This window comes from Schistocerca serialis, chromosome 11 (genome assembly GCF_023864345.2).
Source record: "Schistocerca serialis cubense isolate TAMUIC-IGC-003099 chromosome 11, iqSchSeri2.2, whole genome shotgun sequence".
Taxonomy (NCBI): Eukaryota; Metazoa; Arthropoda; class Insecta; order Orthoptera; family Acrididae; genus Schistocerca; species Schistocerca serialis.
In genome coordinates, this window is record NC_064648.1 from 42,885,589 (window position 1) to 42,909,998 (window position 24,410).

Genomic DNA, 24,410 nt, shown 5'->3' on the forward strand with positions numbered 1-24,410 from the left:
CATGTTTCTCCAGTATTGAGTTTACTAGCCTCAATGAAGCAAGTGCCATGAATATATTTTTACTGTCACTGTTTCTAAAATACAGTTACAAGTACTACATGATGACTTTGTTTGGAATATTAAGCAGCAAGTCGTCACACTTCGTTGGCCTTATACTGAATATTGCAAGATACTTATGATTACTGACAAATGTGAGGATTTATCACAATTCACAATCTTCATGTCGCAAGATCAATGGGAAAAAGCAGCAGTGCTAATGACAAAAACACAATTGATTCATGTTTCTTGAGTATTTGGTAATACCATTTCTTGACATATGAAGCTACAGATATGAACCTTTTGTCACATTATCTGATAGCACTCTATAGTACACATCATTACAAGTTTTTTCACAATTCTACCAGATTTTAAAGTTATTTCGCCGAATGTACAATTTATTGTCCCCTGGTACATACATTATTTTATAGGCCTTGAGGGCACCAACCACGAAAACCTATTTGCGTAAACTAACACATTCTTACATTTTCTTTCTGATATGAAGTAATGCATGTGTCTTGAGAGTATCCAAGTAAGTGAAACTTTTGTCGCAGATACCACATTTGTGAGGTCCATTTCCAGTGTGTTCAAATGCATGTGTCTTGAGATCACCTGATGTAGCAAAAGATTCCCCACAGATCTCACATTTGTGAGGTTTCTTTCCAGTGTGAATTAATACGTGTTTCTTGAGATCACCTAACACAGTAAAAGATTTCCCACAAGTCTCACATTTGTGAGGTTTCTTTCCAGCGTGAATTAATAAATGTTTGTTAAGAATGCCTAATACAGTAAAAGATTTCCCACAAATCTCACATTTGTGAGGTTTCTTTCCAGAGTGAATTAATACATGTCTGTTGAGATCACCTAACATAGTAAAAGATTTCCCACAAGTCTCACATTTGTGAGGTTTCTTTCCAGTGTGAATTAATAAATGTTTGTTAAGAATGCCTAATACAGTAAAAGATTTCCCACAAATCTCACATTTGTGAGGTTTCTTTCCAGAGTGAATTAATACATGTCTGTTGAGATCACCTAACATAGTAAAAGATTTCCCACAAGTCTCGCACATGTAGGTTATCTTTCCAGTGTGAATTAATACATGTTTCTTGAGATGGCTTGACATAGTGAAAGATTTCCCACAAATCACACATTTGTGCGGTTTCTTTCCAGTGTGAGTTAATGAATGTTTCTGGAGAGAGCCTGACGCAGCAAAAGATTTCCCACAAATCTCACATTTGTGAGGTTTCCTTCCAGTGTGAATTAATGAATGTTTCTTGAGATTACGCAACATAGTAAAAGATTTCCCACAAATCTCACATTTGTGAGGTTTCTTTCCAGTGTGAATTAATACATGGTTCTTGAGATCGTATGGCCAACAAAAAGATTTCCCACAAATCTCACATAGGTGAGGTTTCTTTCCAGTGTGAATAAATAAATGTTTGTTAAGACTGCTTAATATAGTAAAAGATTTCCCACAAATCTCACATAGGTGAGGTTTCTCTCCAGTGTGAATTAATGCGTGTTCGTTAAGATTGCCTAATATAGAAAAAGATTTCCCACAAGTCTCGCATTTGTGAGGTTCATTTCCAGTGTGAATTAATGAATGTCTCTTGAGAGAGCCTGACGCAGCAAATGATTTCCCACAAATCTCACATTTGTGAGGTTCCTTTTCAGTGTGAATTAAAACATGATTCTTGAGATAGCCTGATGCAGCAAAAGATTTCCCACAAATCTCACATTTGTGAGGTATCTTTCCAGTGTGAATTAATGAATGTTGTTTGAGAGTACTTAACTTAGTAAAAGATTTCCCACAAATCTCACATTTGTGAGGTTTATTTCCAGTGTGAATTAATTTATGTTTCTTGAGATCACCTAACACAGTAAAAGATTTCCCACAACTCTCGCAAATGTATGGTTTCTTCCTAGTGTGAATTAATGTGTGAGCCTTTAGATAACGTGACTGGGCAAACCATCTCTCACAAATATCACATTTGTGAGGTTTATTTCCAGTGTGAATCAATGTGTGTTTCTTGAAGTCACCTATCCTAGTAAAAGATTTCCCACAAATCTCGCACATGTAAGGCTTCTTCCTAGTGTGAATTAATGTGTGAGCCTTTAGATAACGTGACTGGGTAAACCATTTCTCACAAATATCACATTTGTGAGGTTTATTTCCAGTGTGAATCAATGTGTGTTTCTTGAAGTCACCTATCATAGTAAAAGATTTCCCACAAATCTCGCACATGTAAGGTTTCTTCCTAGTGTGAATTAATGTGTGAGCCTTTAGATACCGTGAGTGGGCAAACCATTTCTCACAAATATCACATTTGTGAAGTCTTTTCTCAGTATGAATGGAAACATGTCCGTTGAGATCACCATACCTAGCAAACAATTTGCCACAAATACCACATCTGTGAGTTCTGTTTGCAGTAAGTAGATCAGCCTGGGCACTGACATTAACAGCTATAGACAAAGTTCCATAATTACTTGTTTTCTCTCTATCATTTGTCATATGTGTGTTACATATGTCATTAGAGGGCTTCTTTGAATCTTTCCAAGTTTCCTTACATGAAGACTGGTCATTGTATTCTGTGACAGAAACTTCTGCCTCGCTATCCAACGAGGTAGTGGTTTGATGCTCATCACTATGTCCATATTTTTCATGACTGTCAGCAGTTAAAACTCGACAATTCTCACTCATTCTCATATGCTTTTTCAAGCCAACATTACTGTGAAATACCTCACCACACCACTTACAAACATACAAAGGTGGTTGCGTTCCATCAATGTGCATAAACACATGCATTATGAGTCTGTATTTTGAAGAAAAGCTCTGTTGGCAGAAATTACAGCTATATACATGTAATTCCTTTCCCCTAGTACTACAGTCATATTGGGTGGCAACTGAGCATTCCTTATCAATAGTCAGATCTTCTGTATTGGTACTGAACCCATGTGTTGACTTCTCCATGCCTATCACCAACTCATCCTGGACCAGTCTATGGTGACAAGTTTCTTCACATGATATGCTGCAACTCCCACCAGTACTCTGAGTAAATCTGAGGAGTGAGGAGGATAATGTTAAAATATTGAGATATACAACAAAGAAAAAATATTTGAGTGACCATAAATCCAGTACTATAAGCCACAAGTCATAAAAGTGCATACGAATTGGAATATTCAGTAACTGTTACCGATTTAAAATTATAATATTCCACCAGAAGTAAAGAACTGATGAGGTAAAAGTGGTTTAAAACGATAATAACCAGAGGAAATTCAATAATGATTATTCTGAGTCACTGCCGATTTGATCTGAAATTCTTAGATTAGAACTAAAATACTTCACTTTCACGTGTTACTTCTTAAAATACAGTGATACAAGTAAATAGTCTACAACAATTTATGAAATGTATCAAAAATGAATCAATTACATGTTTTAATTCAAAATTCTTAAGTTCAAGGTATTTCAGATTTATTTAAGAGAAATAATTTCTAAATGTTCCTCTTCGATTATGTTAGCTCTGTAAGTGCATTCTCCTTGTTTTGCCAACACTTTCACCTCTACGAATGGTAAATTTATTTCACCTGGTAAACAATTTTTTTGTTTGATTCCAAATAAATCAATTACTAGTGCAAGCATCAATATTTTCATTAGTTATCTACAATGGATGTTGATCAGCTGAACCATGACTGTTCATGAACAAGAATCAATGTGACATCAATCAAGGGAATAAATTTCCATACTGATGAATGAATGTGAATGACACACTTGCAGATGGTTTTAATCTAAAACTGTTTTTGGCACTGCAACTTATATGAAGCCTTCCACGAATGGAAATATTGTCTGAACAGATGGAAATGGTTGCAAATTTTCCAGTACACTTGGAGTGAGCCTTCTTGAAAATTTTTACATTTTCCCAACATCTGGTCTCCTGGCATTGCAGAACACCGTTGACTGAAGGACGCACACATAAATGGTCACATCAACACCCATTAAATACTGAAGGGTAGCACTACATACTGAGTGGCGGTGATAACAGCTGATGCATGAGCTGCACCTGTAGTATCTGGGTTTCATTATTATACCTGCAGTTAAACCCTTTCTCACAGAAAAGAACTGTAATGTTTTTCAGGTCCCCAGTATGTACATAGGTAGATATGAAAGATTACAAACTACTGAAGGTGTGCAGGCTCCAGAGTTTTCTCTTGTTCTGACTGTACCTTTTCACTTTTTTCCATTGTGTTGAGTATATAGTTTTGTTTGGCATGGTATCTGGTAAATTTCGAGTGTTTTTGAACAATTAATTGGATCACACGACTTTTTTAAATGTAACTGGTATCATGGTGTCTCAGATTCTAGAAGTTGACAACTGAATCACTAAATATTGTAACTCTTATAACTCAATAATTTACAACTTGTATTTTCATACACATGTAAGTGAAGTAACTGAACACCAATAATGATAAAACACATCAGAAAAATATGCAAATAAGATTTCAAACAAATACCTTTCTGTTTGTCAAAGTACTAGAAATAAAACTTACAATTAAAATTTTACAATATGCCAGTCAACCATAAACCAACCAGAATAAGAAACAGAATTTCTGGAAAGCTTTAGCAATAAATAAATTTTGAGGTTTTTATTTATCAATTGTTTTAGAGACCACCATGTAAGCTTTGTGTAGATACTGGGTGCTTCTGTCATATCCCTAATCTTCACTGCAGAGCATTTCGTGTGGCAGGTACATTGATAAAGTATTCATCTACATCTACACGATTACTCTGCTATTCACAATAAAGTGCCTCGCAGATGGTTCAATGAAGCACTTTCAAACTCACTGTCTACCATTCCACTGTAGAACGGCGCGCAGGAAAAACGAGCACTTAAATTTATCAGTGCGAGCCCTGATTTCTCTTATTTTATCGTGATGATCATTTCTCCCTATGTAAGTGGGTGCCAACAGAATGTTTTCCCAATCGGAGGAGAAAACTGGTGATTGAAATTTCATGAGAAGATCCTGTCACAACGAAAAACGCCTTTGTTTTCGTGATTGCCACTCCAATTCACATACCATGTCTCTGACACTATGTCCCCTATTTCGCTATAATACAGAACGAGCTGCCATTTTTTTTACTTTTTCAGTGTCATCTGTCAGTCCCACCTGACGCAGATCCCACACCACACAGCAATACTCCAGAAAAGGGTGGACAAGCGTGGTGTAAGCAGTCTCTTTAGTAGGCCTGTTGCACCTTCTAAGTGTTTTGGCAATGAATTGCAGTCTTTGGTTTGCTCTGTTGTTGTTATATTCAGTCCTGAAACTGGTTTGATGCAGCTCTCCATGATACTCTATCCTGTGCAAGCTTCATCATCTCCCAGTACCTACTGCAACCTACATCCTTCTGAATCTGCTAGTGTATTCATCTCTTGGTCTCCCTCTACGATTTTTACCCTCCACGCAGCCCTCCAATGCTAAATTTGTGATCCCTTGATGCCTCAGAACATGTCCTACCAACCGGTCCCTTCTTCTCGTCAAGTTGTGCCACAAACTCCTCTTCTCCCCAATTCTAGTCAATACCTCCTCATTAGTTACGTGATCTACCCAACTTATCTTCAGCATTCTTGTGTAGCACCACTTTTCGAAAGCTTCTATTCTCTTTTTGTCCAAACTATTTATCCTCCATATTTCACTTCCATACATGGCTACATTCCATACAAATACTTTCAGAAACGACTTCCTGACAGTTAAATCTATACTCGATGTTCATACATTTCTCTTCTTCAGAAACGCTTTCCTTGCCACTGCCAGTCTACATTTTACATCCTATCTACTTCGTCCATCGTCAGTTATTTTTCCCCCCAAATAGCAAAACTCACCTACTACTTTAAATGGCTCATTAGCTAATCTAATTCCCTCAGCATCACCCGACTACATTCCATTATCCTAGTTTTGCTTTTGATGATGTTCATCTTATATCCTCCTTTCAAGACACTGTCCATTCTGTTCAGCTGCTCTTCCCAGTCCTTTGCTGTCTCCGACAGAATTACAATGTCATCGGCGAACCTGAAAATTTTTATTTCTTCTCCATGGATTTTAATATTTACTCCGAATTTTTATTTTGTTTCCTTTACTGCTCGCTCAATATACAGATTAAATAACATCGGGGAGAGGCTACAACCCTGTCTCACTCCATTCCCAACCACTGCTTACCTTTCATGCCCCTCTACTCTTAATTGCCATCTGATTTCTGTACAAAATGTAAATAGCTTTCAACTCCCTGTATTTTACCCCTGCCACCTTTAGAATTTGAAAGAGAGTATTCCAGTCAACATTGTCAAAAGCTTTCTCTAAGTCTACAAATGCTAGAAACATAGGTTTGCCTTTTCTTAATCTTTCTTCTAAGATAAGTCGTAGAGTCAGTATTCCTTACGTGTTCCAATATTTCTACAGAATCCAAACTGATCTTCTCAGAGGCCGACCTGTACCAGTTTTTCCATTCATCTATAAAGAATTCGCGTTAGTATTTTGCAGCTGTGACTTATTAAACTAATAGTTCGGTAATTTTCACATCTGTCAACACCTGCTTTCTTTGGGCTTGGAATTATTATATTCTTCTTGAAGTCTGAAGGTATTTCGCCTGTTTCATACATCTTGCTCACCAGATGGTAGAGTTTTGTCAGGACTGGCTCTTCCAAGGCCATCAGTAGTTCTAATGGAATGTTGTCCACTCCCGGGGCCTTGTTTCAACTCAGGTCTCTCAGTGCTCTGTCAAACTCTTTATGCAGTATCGTATCTCCCATTTCATCATCATCTAAATCCTCTTCCATTTCCATAATATTGTCCTCAAGCACATCGCCTTTGTATAGACCCTCTATACAAGGTGTTACAAAAAGGTATGGCCAAACTTTCAGGAAACATTTCTCTCACACAAATAAAGGAAAAGTGTTACGTGGACATGTCCGAAAACGCATAATTTCCATGTTAGAGCTCATTTTAGTTTCGTCAGTATGTACTGTAGTTCCTCGATTCACCACCAGTTGGCCCAATTGAAGGAAGGTAATGTTGAATTTGGTGCTTGTGTTGACATGCGACTCATTGCTCTACAGTACTAGCATCGAGCATATCAGTACGTAGCATTAACAGGTTAGTGTTCATCACGAACGTGGATTTGCAGTCAGTGCAATGTTTACAAATGTGGAGTTCGCAGATGCCCATTTGATGTATGGATTAGGACGGGGCAATAGCCGTGGCGTGGTACGTTTGTATCGATACAGTTTTCCAGAACGAAGGTGTCCCGACAGGAAGACGTTCGAAGCAATGGATCAGCGTCTGAGGGAGCACGGAACATTCCAGCCTATGAATCGCGACTGGGGAAGACCTAGAATGACGAGGAGAATGGATGAGGCAATTCTTTGTGCGGTTGACGATAACTCTAATGTCAGCGTCAGAGACGTTGCTGCTGTGCAAGGTAACGTTGACCACATCACTGAATGGAGAGCGCTATGGTAGAACCAGTTGTTTCGGTACCATGTACAGCGTGTGCAGGCACTATCAGCAGCTGATTGGCCTCCACGGGTACACTTCTGCGAATGGTTCATCCAGCAATGTGTGAATCCTCATTTCAGTCCAAATGTTCTCTTTACGGATGAGGCTTCATTTCAACGTGATCAAATTGTAAATTTTCACAATCAACATGTGTGGGCACGCAATTGTGAAATCACTTCATCAACACACATTTTCTGTGAACATTTGGGCAGGCATTGTTGGTGATGTCTTGATTGGGCCCCATGTTCTTCCACCTACGCTCAATGGAGTACGTTATCATGATTTCATACGGGATATTCTACCTGTGCTGCTAGAACATGTGCCTTTACAAGTATGACACAAGATGTGGTTCATGTACGATGGAGCTCTTGCACATTTCAGTAGAAGTGTTTGTACACTTCTCAACAACAGATTCGGTGAGCGATGGATTGGTAGAGGCAGACCAATTCCATGGCTTCCACGCTCTCCTGACCTCAACCCTCTTGACTTTCATTTATGGGGGCATTTGAAAGCTCTTGTCTACGCAACCCTAGTACCAAATGTAGAGACTCTTCATGCTCGTATTGTGGATGGCTGTGTTACAATACGCCATTCTCCAGGGATGCATCAGCGCATCAGGGATTCCATGTGACGGAGGGTGGATGCATGTATCCTCGCTAACTGAGGACATTTTGAACATTTCCTGTAAAAAAGTGTTTGAAGTCACGCTGGTATGTTCTGTTGCTGTGTGTTTCCATTCCATGATTAATGTGATTTGAAGAGAAGTAATAAAATGAGCTCTAACATGGAAAGTAAGCGTTTCCGGACATATGTCCACATAACACATTTTCTTTCTTTGTGTGTGTGAGGAATGTTTCCTGAAAGTTTGGACGTACCTTTTTGGAACACCCTGTATACTCCTTCCACCTTTCTGCTTTCCCTTATTTGCTTACGACTGGGTTTCCATCTGAGCTCTTTATATTCATGCAAGTGGCTCTCTTTTCTCCGAAGGTCTCTCTAATTTTCCTGTAGGCAGTAATTATCTTACCCCTCATGAGATGACCCTTTACAGCCATACATTTGTCCCTGATTAGCTATTTTGCACTTCCTGTCAATCTCATTTTTGAGACGTTTGTATTCCTTTTTGCCTGCTTCATTTACTGCATTTTAATATTTTCTCCTTTCATCAATTACACTCAATATTTCTTCTGTTACCCAAGGATTTCTACTTGCCCTCGTCTTTTTACCTACTTGATCCTCAGCTGCCTTCACTATTTCATTCCTCAAAGCTACCTATTCTTCTTCTACTGTATTTCTTTCCCCCATTCGTGAGAATTGTTCCCTTATCCTCTCCCTGAAACTCTGTACGACCTCCGATTTAGTCTGTTTATCCAGGTCCCATCTCCTTAAATTCCCATTGCAGTTTCTTCAGTTTTAATATACAGTTCATAACCAATAGATTGTGGTCAGAGTCCACATCTGCCCCTGGAAATGTCTTACAATTTAAAACCTGGTTCATAAGTCTCTGTCTTACCATTATATAATCTATCTGATCCCTTCTAGTATCTCCAGGATTCTTCCATGTGTACAACCTTCTTTTATGATTCTTTAACTAAGTGTTAGCTATGATTAAGTTATGCTCTGTGCAAAATTCTACCATACGGCTTCCTATTTCATTTCTTACCCCCTATCCATATTCACCTACTATGTTTCCTTCTCTCCCTTTTTCTCTACCCACAATATTATCTATGCGATCGTTCGAATTTAGGTTACTTGTAATCCGTAAGTATTTAGTTGAATTTACAGCCTTCAATTTTGTGTGACTTATCGTTTAATCGTAATTTAGCACACTTCTTTTAGGACTCATGTGAATAACTTCATCCTTTTCCTTATTCAGGGTCAGTTGCCACTTTTTGCACCATACAGATATCTTATCTAAATCATTTTGTAAGTCATTTTTATCATGTGATGACTTTACAAGACGGTAAATGAAAGAATCATCTGCAAACAATTTAAGACGGCTACCCAGATTGTCTCCTATGTTGTTAATATAGATCAGGATTATAGTATTTGAGAGTTGTAGCATCGCGTTTTAGTACCTGAATAGTGTAATTTCGCTTAGTCTCCTTCCGCCGCCGAGCAGTGTCAGCAGTGCGCAAGTAGCAGCATTACTGCATTTACTAGGCAATCTTGTATTTTAATAACCATTTAAATTTTATCGATTTGTTTGCGCTCTCTGTAGATTAGTTCAGACGTTCTTTGCAAAACAGTTTTTAGCATGGATAGGGACTGCAACTGCTGTGTTCGGATGGAGGCTGAGTTGGCATCCCTTCGCTCCCAGCTTCAGGCAGTGTTGGCTTCGGTCACACAGCTTGAGGCTGTTGCCAATGGGCATCACTGTGGGGTTCCGGATGGGGGTTTGTCGGGGACGGCCAGCTCGTCCCACGCATCCCCTGATCGGACTACGACTGTGGTTGCCCGGGATACTGCCCGCATTGAGGCTGATCCCTCACCTGTGGTAGAGTGGGAGGTCGTTTCAAGGTGTGGCAGGGGGCGAAAGACATTCCGGAGGGCTGAACGGAAAGCCTCTCCAGTTTGTCTGACGAACCGGTTTCAGGCTCTGTCTCAGGCTGATACTGATCTTCGGCCTGACATGGCTGCTTGTCCTGTTCCAGAGGTTGCCCCTCAGTCTGCAGGATCCGGGCAGTCGCAGAGGGTGGGCTTACTGGTAGTTGGGAGCTCCAACGTCAGGCACGTAATGGGGCCCCTTAGGGAAATGGCAGCAAGAGAGGGGAAGAAAACCAATGTGCACTCCGTGTGCATACCGGGGGGGGAGTCATTCCAGATGTGGAAAGGGTCCTTCCGGATGCCATGAAGGGTACAGGGTGCACCCATCTGCAGGTGGTCGCTCATGTCGGCACCAATGATGTGTGTCGCTATGGATCGGAGGAAATCCTCTCTGGCTTCCAGCGGCTATCTAATTTGGTGAAGACTGCCAGTCTCGCTAGCGGGATGAAAGCAGAGCTCACCATCTGCAGCATCGTCGACAGGACTGACTGCGGACCTTTGGTACAGAGCCGAGTGGAGGGTCTGAATCAGAGGCTGAGACGGTTCTGCGACCGTGTGGGCTGCAGATTCCTCGACTTGCGCCATAGGGTGGTGGGGTTTCGGGTTCCGCTGGATAGGTCAGGAGTCCACTACACGCAACATGCGGCTACACGGGTAGCAGGGGTTGTGTGGCGTGGGCTGGGCGGTTTTTTAGGTTAGATGGCCTTGGACAAGTACAGAAAGGGCAACAGCCTCAACGGGTGCGGGGCAAAGTCAGGACATGCGGGGACCAAGCAGCAATCGGTATTGTAATTGTCAACTGTCGAAGCTGCGTTGGTAAAGTACCGGAACTTCAAGCGCTGATAGAAAGCACCGAAGCTGAAATCGTTATAGGTACAGAAAGCTGGCTTAAGCCAGAGATAAATTCTGCCGAAATTTTTACAAAGGTACAGACGGTGTTTAGAAAGGATAGATTGCATGCAACCGGTGGTGGAGTGTTCGTCGCTGTTAGTAGTAGTTTATCCTGTAGTGAAGTAGAAGTGGATAGTTCCTGTGAATTATTATGGGTGGAGGTTACACTAAACAACCGAACTAGGTTAATAATTGGCTCCTTTTACCGACCTCCCGACTCAGCAGCATTAGTGGCAGAACAACTGAGAGAAAATTTGGAATACATTTCACATAAATTTTCTCAGCATGTTATAGTCTTAGGTGGAGATTTCAATTTACCAGATATAGACTGGGACACTCAGATGTTTAGGACGGGTGGTAGGGACAGAGCATCGAGTGACATTATACTGGGTGCACTATCCGAAAATTACCTCGAGCAATTAAATAGAGAACCGACTCGTGGAGATAACATCTTGGACCTACTGATAACAAACAGACCCGAACTTTTCGACTCTGTATGTACAGAACAGGGAATCAGTGATCATAAGGCCGTAACAGCATCCCTGAATATGGAAGTTAATAGGAATATAAAAAAGGGAGGAAGGTTTATCAGTTTAGCAAGAGTAATAGAAGACAGATTTCAGATTACCTAACAGATCAAAACGAAAATTTCTGTTCCGACACTGACAATGTTGAGTGTTTATGGAAAAAGTTCAAGGCAATCGTAAAATGCGTTTTAGACAGGTACGTGCCGAGTAAAACTGTGAGGGACGGGAAAAACCCACCGTGGTACAACAACAAAGTTAGGAAACTACTGCGAAAGCAAAGAGAGCTCCACTCCAAGTTTAAACGCAGCCAAAACCTCTCAGACAAACAGAAGCTAAACGATGTCAAAGTTAGCGTAAGGAGGGCTATGCGTGAAGCGTTCATTGAATTCGAAAGTGAAATTCTATGTACCGACTTGACAGAAAATCCTAGGAAGTTCTGCTCTTACGTTAAATCAGTAAGTGCCTCGAAACAGCATACCCAGACACTACGGGATGCTGATGGCATTGAAACAGAGGATGACACGCGTAAAGCTGAAATACTAAACACCTTTTTCCAAAGATGTTTCACAGAGGAAGACCGCACTGCAGTTCCTTCTCTAAATCCTCGCACAAACGAAAAAATGGCTGACATCGAAATAAGTGTCCAAGGAATAGAAAAGCAACTGGAATCACTCAATAGAGGAAAGTCCACTGGACCTGACGGGATACCAATTTGATTCTACACAGAGTACGCGAAAGAACTTGCCCCCCTTCTAACAGCCGTGTACCGCAAGTCTCTAGAGGAACGGAGGGTTCCAAATGATTGGAAAAGAGCACAGATAGTCCCAGTCTTCAAGAAGGGTCGTCGAGCAGATGCGCAAAACTATAGACCTATATCTCTGACGTCGATCTCTTGTAGAATTTTAGAACATGTTTTTTGCTCGCGTATCATGTCATTTCTGGAAACCCAGAATCTACTTTGTAGGAATCAACATGGATTCCATAAACAGCGATCGTGTGAGACCCAACTCGCCTTATTTGTTCACGAGACCCAGAAAATATTAGATTCAGGCTCCCAGGTAGATGCTATTTTTCTTGACTTCCGGAAGGCGTTCGATACAGTTCCGCACTGTCGCCTGATAAACAAAGTAAGAGCCTACGGAATATCAGACCAGCTGTGTGGCTGGATTGAAGAGTTTTTAGCAAACAGAACACAGCATGTTGTCATCAATGGAGAGACGTCTACAGACATTAAAGTAACCTCTGGCGTGCCACAGGGGAGTGTTATGGGCCCATTGCTTTTCACAATATATAATGACTTAGTAGATAGTGTCGGAAGTTCCATGCGGCTTTTCGCGGATGATGCTGTAGTATACAGAGAAGTTGCAGCATTAGAAAATTGTAGCGAAATGCAGGAAGATCTGCAGCGGATAGGCACTTGGTGCAGGGAGTGGCAACTGACCCTTAACATAGACAAATGTAATGTATTGCGAATACATAGAAAGAAGGATCCTTTATTGTATGATTATATGATAGCGGAACAAACACTGGTAGCAGTTACTTCTGTAAAATATCTGGGAGTATGCGTGCGGAACGATTTGAAGTGGAATGATCATATAAAACTAATTGTTGGTAAGGCGGGTACCAGGTTGAGATTCATTGGGAGAGTGCTTAGAAAATGTAGTCCATCAACAAAGGAGGTGGCTTACATAACACTCGTTCGACCTATACTTGAGTATTGCTCATCAGTGTGGGATCCGTACCAGATCGGTCTGACGGAGGAGATAGAGAAGATCCAAAGAAGAGCGGCGCGTTTCGTCACAGGGTTATTTGGTAACCGTGATAGCGTTACGGAGATGTTTAATAAACTCAAGTGGCAGACTCTGCAAGAGAGGCGCTCTGCATCGCGGTGTAGCTTGCTCGCCAGGTTTCGAGAGGGTGCGTTTCTGGATGAGGTATCGAATATATTGCTTCCCCCTACTTATACCTCCCGAGGAGATCACGAATGTAAAATTAGAGAGATTAGAGCGCGCACGGAGGCTTTCAGACAGTCGTTCTTCCCGCGAACCATACGTGACTGGAACAGGGAAGGGAGGTAATGACAGTGGCACGTAAAGTGCCCTCCGCCACACACCGTTGGGTGGCTGGCGGAGTATCAATGTAGATGTAGATGTAGAATGTTTGAATACAGTATATGTTCCAAAACCCTATTGCAAATCGACGTTAGTGATATAGGCCTGTAATTTAGCGAATTACTCCTACTTCCCTTTTTGGGTATTTGTGTGACTTGAGCAATTTTCCAGTCTTTAGGTAAGGATCTTTCGGTGAGCAAGTTGTCGTATATTATTGCTAAATATGGAGCTATTTTATCAGCATACTCTGAGAGGAACCTGACTGGTATACAGTCTGGACCAGAGGCTTTGCCATTATTAAGTGATTTAAGCTGCTTTGTTACTCCGAGGATATCTACTTCTATGTTTCTCATCTTGGCAGTTGTTCTTGATTGGAATTCAGGAATATTTACTTCGTCTTCTTTGGTGAAGGCGTTTCGGAAAACCGTGTTTAATAAATCTGCTTTAGTGGCACTATCTTCAGTGACTTCACCGTTGTTATCGCACAGTGAAGGTATTGAATGTTGCCACTGGTGTGCCTTATGTATGACCAGAATCTCTTTTGGTTTTCTGCCAGATTTCGAGACAGAATTTCGTTCTGGAAATTATCAAAAGAATCTCGCATTGAAGTACGCGCCATATTTCGAAGTTCTGTAAAACTTTGCCAATCTTGAGGATTTTGCGCTCTTTTAAATTTGGCATGCTTTTTTCGTTGCTTCTGCAACAACGATCTGACCCACCTAGTGTACCATGGGGGATGAGTGCCATCACTTATTAATTTATGTGGTATTTATCTCTCAATTGCTGTCAATATTATCTCTTTGAAAACATACCACAACTTTTCTACACTTACATGATCAGATCGGAAGGAGTGAAGACTGTCTCTTAAGAGGGCGTTAAGAGCATTCTTATCAGCTTTTTAAAATAGATATACTTTGCGTTTCTTTTTGATGGTTGCAGTGATGATGGAAGTGCACATGTATTTTATCAACACACATACTACAGCCTGGACAGTAACACTGCTGATGGTTTACACCACATTTGTTAAAAATTTTGGGATGATAGCTGTAACCTTCCTTTGTTCTCTCAATTTTCCAACCAAAGGGCTGTCATTATGAACAAAAACAGTTTCTTACATTCGATTTATCTACGCCAGTACTCCTCTACCCAACAACTAGTTGGTTTGGCAGATCAATGGGACTTCGCAACCTTTACTCAGTCTTTTGGCCGAGGCTGGTTGCAAAGTGCCATTACATATTATACAGGCTAGTATTACGATGGGGTCGCCATTCCTAAAGTCCCTCCCCCCGTTCCAGGACATAATTAGTGAATTAGTGTTCAAATGGTTCAAATGGTTCTGAGCATTATGGGACTTAACATCTGAGGTCATCAGTCCCCTAGAACTTAGAACTACTTAAACCTAACTAACCTAACGACATCACACACATCCATGCCCGAGGCAGGATTCGAACCTGCGACCGTAGCGGTCACGCGGTTCCAAACTGAAGCGCTTAGAACCGCACGGCCACACCGGCCGGCTAGTGAATTAGTGTACCCCAACTGTTTCCATCCAGTGTAATCCATGGGAAAATGCGAATGTCTGCAATCTGTGTAACTGAAGTGGAATGTGGGGACCAGCCTGCTATTCACCTAGCAGGGTGTAGAAAACCACCTAAAAACCACATCCAGGATGGCTGGCACACTGGCCCTTCGTCGGCAATCTGCCATGTGGATTCGATCCGGGGTCAGCACGCCTACTGGAATCCAGGAAGCAGTATGTTAGTGCTCTCGGCTACCCTGGTGGGTCGTTTCTTACATCACCGTAAAACTATTACATCTGGTTCCACCTACTAAGGAGGGAAGGAGGGAGGTAGGGAAGGAGGTAGGGAGGTAGGTAGGGAGGGAGGGAGGGAGGGGGGGGGGAGAGAGAGAGAGAGAGAGAGAGAGAGAGAGAGAGAGAGAGAGAGAGAGAGAGAGATATCCTGTGAGAACGCTAGCGTTTACTGCAGAATTTGAGGCATCTGCTGCATGATTAGCTGTAGCTAAAAGCAACTTAACAACCGCTATGGCAATCTGCTGCACCACCCAATTCACTTATTTCTTCAAATTCCTTGATTGTATTCTTCAACACATTTATTGACATGGGGCCTCTTCACAGCCATTTATTTCAATGATATTCCTGCAATGCAGTGCTGCTGTTCTGATAAAACAGCTGTACCACCTGTGCATGGCATTTCTTCTCAATAGGCACTTAATTTCATACGAAAGAGATACCTTCTTGACTGGGTGTATATATAAACAAGAAAAAATTTCCAGATTTCCCAGCTAGAAACGCGCTTCCTAAGGTGAAAAACTTTTTACTGGGTGGAAGTACATTTTTCCATGTTAAAAGATGGTATCGTTTCCATAGGAGCTGTAAACCTTATCAATACATTGAATGGTTATGGATTTATAAGCCTGTATAGAATTTTCTGGCAGTTTATGAATCTCAACCTACCTGGAGATACGGGCTGGGAAGATACATGGGAGACGGAGAGAGGAAGGGAGGGTGGGAGAGTTAGAGAGAAAACAGGAAAGGAACTAGTGCCTGAGGTGCACAGGATGGAAAGGGGTTATGGGAGGGGAGGGGAGAAGGAGAGGGATGAGAGGACCCTGTGCTTCTGCTACTTGTAGATATAGCAGCTCCTGTTCGAAGTGCCCTTGGCTCTGCATGCACAGGACCAAGATTTCAGTACAGTTCAAATGCATATTCACTGTTATGAGCATAAGCATCCAGCCATGAACACCTCCACTGCCATGGCCAGTGCTCCATCAACTATCATGCAGCACACTTTGCCCCGTGCACCTCACACCTCTGAGCCCATTATGTCATATGACGTTACTGCAATTAACATGTATGAAGTGTTGCATATGTTCGAATTGTTTAAAATGCCTGTCCATACAAGAAACGTTTAAAAACTGGTCTACCTGTAACTTGTAAGGGGTCCGTAGGCCCTTACTATAAGTTTGCACTCGGCACAGGTCGATAGGGCGAACAATCGATTGAGTCGTGTTGCGAGAACGAGTGTGGAGTTGAGTCAGTCCCATGTTGTGGGCAGAGGTGTCGAGGCCAGTTGTTGTAATGCAAGGCTTTAACGACAAAGGGAGTTACCATCGCCGCGGTTTAACCCCTTTGTGCTAGAATAATACCGGGAAAGTGAAAAAGTACTATTATGCAAGTGATTAGTGATATTCTAGTGCCGATATTTTGGTTTCGCGTCTACCGCGCCAGCATCTCTTTGGATTGCAGTGATGGATTAACATGTGACAATAATGAGAAATGAAGAGGCCTGTGCTGAGATTAGCCGTATTTAGATATGTATGACGAAGGCAGTGGCTGTCTCCTCCTTTTGTGTTTTTGAGACAAATATAGGTTCGTGATTAGTGAAACTGTCTTGGTGTTTTTCTTGTTACCAGACATTTCATTATGACAGCATTTGAGAAGGACGAACTGGAAAGTAACAACTTACGTAGCAGTCAATTCCGACTGCCAGCCCCATTAGGTACACGGTCACATTAATAATAATTATTGGGCTGCTATTCGATCAGATCAGGTCGGGTCGAAATAAATCGGAGGTGTTACACCTTGGCGACTCTGACAGGACGTTGTTCAGTTTTCGGACGAATTGTAAAGAACAATAGGCAATTTTATCTTGCTTAACGCGAGGAAATACTTTTTTCAATTTCGGATCAAGGCAGAGTATAAACTTTAAAATCGCGACAAGAAACAGTGCATTTTGAACAATACGAAGTAATAGCATCTTACGATTGTGAATAAACTGTTTTTTCGCCATATTAAATACGAGTAATAGTGTCGATAAACTGTGTTATAATGTGCAAAAGCGTAAATCCGCGCGAAAAACTGTGAAAAGTGAACACCAAAGAAAGACACGTGTGAACATTACAACAGCAAAACGAGTCAAGAATTCGTCACGAAAGCTTTAAAGAAGTGTTTAATAGTAATATTATGACTGAAATTGCTTTTTGAATGATGAAAATCGAGTAACTTCATGTCGACCCATAAACTGTTATGCAGGCGACAATATATGTGGCGAAGCAATTGTTGAGTGACGTCACGCAGACCCGTGTAGCAGCTGCGCCAAAGAGCTTCGATCCGCGAGGTGATTTCACACGTCATCCCAACTACCTGTGCAAGGAGTAGGTCAGGTGCAGACACACTACACTGACAGCGATCAGCGCGACCTCGAGACACCGAGCGCTGACCCGGCATCTAGCGGCCGAACTACAAACTACGCCCGCCTGCAGCGCCACGGAGCAGCCAACTGAGAACTACGACAACTCGCCACAGATCTTCAGCGTGACTTCACGCGGCTCCGGCGGCAGTACAGCGCCACGCCCTCTTCAAACGTCAAAACATCGTGACTCGTGGTAACGTCAGTTGGTGAGTGAAGACGACTGGTTAGCATAACATTAAATTGCAGTGTACTGTCTTCACGATAAATAAACAGTTTTAAACTGTGTTTCACCTTAGGAGAAGTCCCCAATTACAGTAATTTCCGAAAAGTTTTCGAAACATACTCTGAAATATAGCATACTTATTGATGCATGCTGTGCTGTCTAAATGGTGATTATACAGATATGCTCATTGTTTTTGGGGATTTTACATTTATAGATTTAATGAATGGTGTGATTTATCTTATTTAAAACATTTTACATAAATTGTGTATGTGAAAATTGATATTTGAAATTATTAGGTTTTGAGAGTCGTTATGTTCAGTATTCATACGTATTGTACCAATTTTGGGATTAACTGAAGATACGGCAGTTACTGTTTGATTAGTTTTGTGGTAATTAGGAGTGTTTTGGGTTACTAGAGGTTATTTTATATTACTTGCCTGTGCATTAAAAATAAACCAAACATGTCTACCGAAGATAAACAGGAGGTTTGTGAGGCAGCAGTTGAAAGGAAAGGGACAGGACAGGAAGACAGAGATGATTCAGGAATCAGTGATTGTGGATTGTCATTAGAAAGCCCATTAGCACATTCAACTAGTAATCCCGAGACACCGGGACAAACGACGAGAGGTAAGCCAGTTTCAGAGGATGCAGATATACGGTCGATGTTAGCAGAGTTGTTAAAGGAGGCCAAGACAACAAGAGAAATGGTAGAAGAATTCAGAGAATCATTTAAGGAAGATTTACAAGAAACCAAAGGAAACTCTAACACAAGAGCTCAAAACATCGCGAATGAAGATGGAATATAATCTGAAGAAGGAAATGCAGGAGTTACAAGAACAGCTGAAGATGGACATCAACGAGAGACAGAGTAAGCTATAGAAGAGCATAGACCAAGTCCAGGGAGATGTGGAGAAGATGGAAGGAAAGTTAACAAAAAAGATAGAAGACGATATTGAAGAAACTAAAGACGAATTGGAAGAAAGGACCACCGAAGTGGAAACAAATTGCAGTCACCGAATCACCGAGGTGACGCAGAGGCAGAAACAATGCAATGATGCGGTTAAGGGGATAGGAGATAGGCAAAACCAACTGGCTGTCAATCTGAGAAATGCCATTGCCGTGCAACGAGAAGAGGATAACGAGAGGGTTGCAATGGAAGGTGAGGCCTTCACTTGGGGAGTCAGGAAGAAGAAAGGGACTACTAGTTTTGATCAGTTTGAAGGGGAATTCTTGAAGAAATACTGGTGCAAAAGTCATCAGTGTGCAGCAATTGAGGACCTACTACACCGCAAGTCACTTAATACATGGAGAGGAGCGTTGAGAGAATTTGCCGAACATTTGTGGGAATTGAACGAGACCTTGGAACAACCCCTGAGTGATGATATGATATCTGCAATAAAAAGAAGATTGAACCGGAAAATGCAAGAAACTGTATCCGGGAGCCCAATTAAAGATAGGGAGGCCTTGATGGAGATACTGGAACAGTTGCAATCTGTTCGATCACAGGAACACAATCAAGCTAATGATCAAAACCGAGAGGGAAGTAATGACCAAAGGAATCATTTTAATAATTCGTCTGATTATAGAGGAAGAGGTGGAGGCCACAGGTATAGGAACCATGGTGGTGAACGGCAATGGAGAAATGATTGGAGAAGGAGTGAAGAACCAAGAGATCATGAGAGAGGAAGGGATAGGCGAATGAATGACACAGTGCATATAGAAGAGGCGGAGAGACCGGAAAACTGAATGACACTCCAGATGAGGTCTGGTCAAGAGTGAGAGCTACAAGGACCAGAATAGACCTACTAAGACATGTTTAGAACATTTAGTTGTTAAACGGACATTTGAAAAAGGGGAATGTTTATTTGCATTGTATTTTCTGATGTATTATAACTAGAACTTCATATTTCATATCGATGATTACCTGAGAATGGGTGTAAAACCTGTAACAACTAATTTGTAATATAATAATTCATATGTCATGTGTATACGTAATAATTTTTGATTGTATGTTGTGTGTGGCATTCAATATGGACTATAGAGGATTATTGCTGCTTGATAAAAAAATTGTGATTTGGACAATGCCATGTTTGTGAGATGTAATAACCTTTTGTAGAATATTATTGTGGAGGCAGCCCACTACTGGAGTCGAGGGATTATTTGCTGAATTGTAATTTCATTAACTATTTACACTGTGTGTTTTGTTCAGATGTAATGATATCTAATTTTCCTTGCCAATTCTTTTACGCCCGAGGCTCCAAAGAAGCTATCGAGGGCGGGGACGTAAGGGGTCCGTAGGCCCTTACTATAAGTTTGCACTCGGCACAGGTCGATAGGGCGAACAATCGATTGTGTCGTGTTGCGAGAGCGAGTGTGGAGTTGAGTCAGTCCCATGTTGCGGGCAGAGGTGTGTGGAGGCCAGTTGTTGTAATGCAAGGCTTTAACGACAAAGGGAGTTGCTATCGCCGCGGTTTAATCCCTTTGTGCTAGAATAATACCGGGAAAGTGAAGAAGTATTATTACGCAAGTGATTAGTGATATTCTAGCGCCGATATTTTGGTTTCGCGTCTACCGCGCCGGCATCTCTTTGGATTGCAATGTTGGATTGCAGTGATGGATTAACGTGTGACGATAATGAGAAATGAAGAGGCCTGTGCTGAGATTAGCCGTATTTAGATATGTATGACGAAGGCAGTGGCTGTCTCCTCCTTTTGTGCTTTTGAGACGAATATAGGTTCGTGATTAGTGAAACTGTCTTGGTGTTTTTCTTGTTACCAGACATTTCATTATTACAGCATTTGAGAAGGACGAACTGGAAAGTAACAACTTCCGTAGCAGTCAATTCCCACTGCCAGCCCCATTAGATACACGGTCACATTAATAATAATTATTGGGCTGCTATTCGATCAGATCAGTTCGGGTCGAAATAAATCGGAGGTGTTACAAACTCTCATTATGTTTTGTTACTATTGTCTCAGTAGGAGGTTCTACTTTCTTTTTGAAACATCTATGCACAGCACTCTCTCAGCATTTGCATCTTGACAATGACTGATTAAGACGTCGACTGTACATATTAAAAACAAAAAAGAAATCTCACTGCTAAGCATTCGATTTTCTATATTCAGTTAATTAACTTTTTGTCCATGGTACACTGTAACGTGAGTGCTGGTGATGAAGATATTGACACAATTTGCTGTTGTTGCTAAGGTATTCCAGAAAATGTAATGAGAACAGTGTCAGTAAATATGTGTAGAGCAAGTGGCTCTGAGACAATTATCAGCCACACCACCTAAACGTCCTAAGCCCACAAGCATATATATATATAATATGACGATGATGCCTGATGATCTATATCTACATGATAACTCTGCAATTCACGATTAAGATCCTGGCAGATGGGCATCGAACCATAATTTTTAATTTACTTCTCTACCATTCCACTCTCATTGTGAGCAGGGTTACATATTTCCATGTGAGCTCTGATTTATCGTAATTTACTATGATGATAATTTCTCCCTACATAGATGGGCGCCAACAAAATATTATCAAACTCTGACGACAAAATTCGTGTTTGAAATTTCACGAAAATCTCTGGCTCTAGCGAAAAACGCCTTTGTTCTAATTACCGCCATCCCATTTCATGTATCGTATCCATAGCACTCTCTCCCTGATTTCGTGATAATACAAAAACAGCTGCTATCCTTTAAATTTCTTTGATGTCCCACACCACACTGCAATACTCCACAAGAGGACAGACAAGCACAGTGTAAGCAGTTTCTTTAGTAGACTTGTTACATTTTCCAAGTTGTCTGCCAAAAAACCAATCTTTGGTTTGCTTCCTCCAGAGCATTATCTATATGAATGTTATGATTTAATTTACTCATAAGTGTAATCCCTGTGTATTTAGTTGAGTTCACAGCTTTTAGGTTTGTATGATTTATCGTGGTAACGAAATTTAGCACATTTTTTTCAATACTCATGTGGTTTACTTCATACTTTCCATTATTTACAGTCAAATGTCATTTTTCACATCCTAAAGACATCTTTATCACTTCACAATTCGTTTTGGTCATCTGATGACTTTACAATAAGGTAAATGACAGCATAATCTGCAAACAATCAAAGAGAGCTTCTCAGATTGTCTCTTAGATCGTGTACATAGATCAGGTACAAGAAAGGGCCTATAACACTTACTTGGGAAACGTCAGATATTACTTCGATGACTTTCTGTCAGGTATTACGAACTGTTACCTTCCTGGTACAAAATCACGAATAAGTGCAAACAACTAGGATGATACTCCAGGGGCACACAACGTAATCGGAAATCACTTGTGAGGAACAGAGTCAAAAGCTTTCTGTAAAACAAAAAATATGGAATCAATGTAATGTCATCTGCCCAAATCAGTCATTACTTTGCGAGAATAAAGAGCTTGTTGTGTTTCACAAGAATTATGTTCTCCGAATATGTGCTGGTTATTTGTCCATAAATGATATCTTGAAGGTCATTCACAATGTTCAAACAGATTATATTTTCCAAAATCCTACTGCAAAGTGACGCTAGTGGTATGGGTGGGCATTTCATCGGATTACTCCCATTTCCTTTCTTGGGTTCCGGTCTAATTTGTGCTACTTTCCTGTCTTTGGGTACTGATCTTTCTGCAGTTGAAGAGTTGCATATGACTGCTAAGTATGGAGCTATTGTATCAGCATATTCTGAAAGGAACCTGGCTGGTGTATAGTCTGCCCCAGGGGCATTGCCTTTCTTAACGTGGGTGGTGTACAGTCTGCCCCAGAGGCATTGCCTTTCTTAAGTGTTAAGCTACTCCAACACATTTAGGATACCCACTTCTAAGTTACTCATATAGGCAGTTATTCTTAATTAGAATTCTGGAATACTTTGCTTTTACTGTGAAGGAATTGATAAAATCCGTCTTCAGTAACTCGCTTTAGTAGCACTGTCGTCAATAACTTTACCATTGTTATCGTGCAGTGAAGGTATTAATGCACCTTGTCAATTGTATACTTTACATACAACCAGAATTTCTTTGGGTTTTCTGCCAGATTTCGACACAGAGTGTCGTTCTGGAAACTATTAAAAGCCTCTCTCATTGAAGTTTGCACTAAATTTCGAGCTTCTGTAAAACTTCGCCAATCCTGTGGATTTTGCATTCTTCTAAATTTGGCATGTGTATTTCATTGCTTCTGAAACACTGGTCTGACCTGTTGTGTGTCAGTACCACTTATTAATTTATTTGATATGTATCTCTCAGTTATTACTTATTTTACTTTAAACCACATCTGGACTATGCTTAGAAAGACTTATCTGAAGGAATGGAAACTCTCTCTTTGGGATGTGTCAAGTGAATTTTTAACTGCTTTTTCAAGGGCATGTATTATGCGTTTATTTTGGAGAGTTTTGATGTTACAGTTTTCACTCTTGTGAACTTTTCATGGCTCAACAACATTGTGGTCACTAATCCCTGTACCTGTTACGCTCCCTGTTTGGCCATGGTTATTAAGATGTCAAAGATGTTTTCTCAACCATTTACACTTTCAGTGCGTTTCTGAACTCACTGTGCAAAATAATTTTCAGACACACCATTCAGTTCGGTTTTCGACGGCGTTTTATGCCTACCACTGACATTGTATTGTCGCCAATATATCGAGGGTAGACGAAAGTCCCCACTAACTCTAATTCTACGAGTGGCATACCTATTTCAAACGACAAGTTTTCTTTGAAGTGTTCAGCATGTTTCATCCAAGCCAGAGCATTGGTGAAGGGAACTTATCAATTTATTCCAGTTCATAGGTGTAAGCTCCACCCATACTTATCATACTGTATAGGCTTTCACAGTCAGCATCCCCATTAGTTAAAACTTATGGCCTGAGAGGCCATGGTCAATCTGTAAAACTACTACTTCCTGACGTTTCGTTACCAACTGCGGGTAGCAGTGAGTCAATGACTGGCTGCCAGGCTATGGAGGTCCCAACATTGCCTGTCCATGATTTATTTGGCTGTGAGCACTATGGGACTTAACATCTCAGGTCATCAGTGCGCTAGAACTTAGAACTACGTAAACCTAACTAACCTAAGGACATCACACACATCCATGCCCAAGGCAGGATTCGAACCTGCGACCATAGCGGTCGCGCGGTTCCAGACTGAAGCGCCTTCCAGTATGATAATGAGTTTCACGAACAAACAGACGGCGTGGCCATGGGCAGCCCTCTGAGTCCAGCTGTTGCTAATCTTTTCATGGCATTTTTTGAACAGTAAGCCCTCGTTCTTTTCTAATGCAACTACGACAATTTACAG

General features: G+C 41.1%; 1 protein-coding gene across 4 annotated transcripts in view; it reads right to left on the reverse strand.

The window, feature by feature from the left end:
- Positions 1-230: 230 nt before the first annotated feature.
- Positions 231-24,410, reverse strand: part of LOC126427284 (zinc finger protein 493-like) — a 105,919-nt gene continuing 81,739 nt past the window's right edge. For 2 of the 4 annotated variants that reach the window (XM_050089560.1, XM_050089561.1), the window contains one exon: positions 231-3,095. In XM_050089560.1, the coding sequence (XP_049945517.1) occupies positions 518-3,095 (2,578 nt within the window). In that variant the 3' untranslated portion in view covers positions 231-517. Of the gene's footprint in view, positions 3,096-22,313; positions 22,450-24,410 lie in introns of those variants that run through there. The other 2 variants (XM_050089563.1, XM_050089562.1) reach the window with 2 other exon arrangements.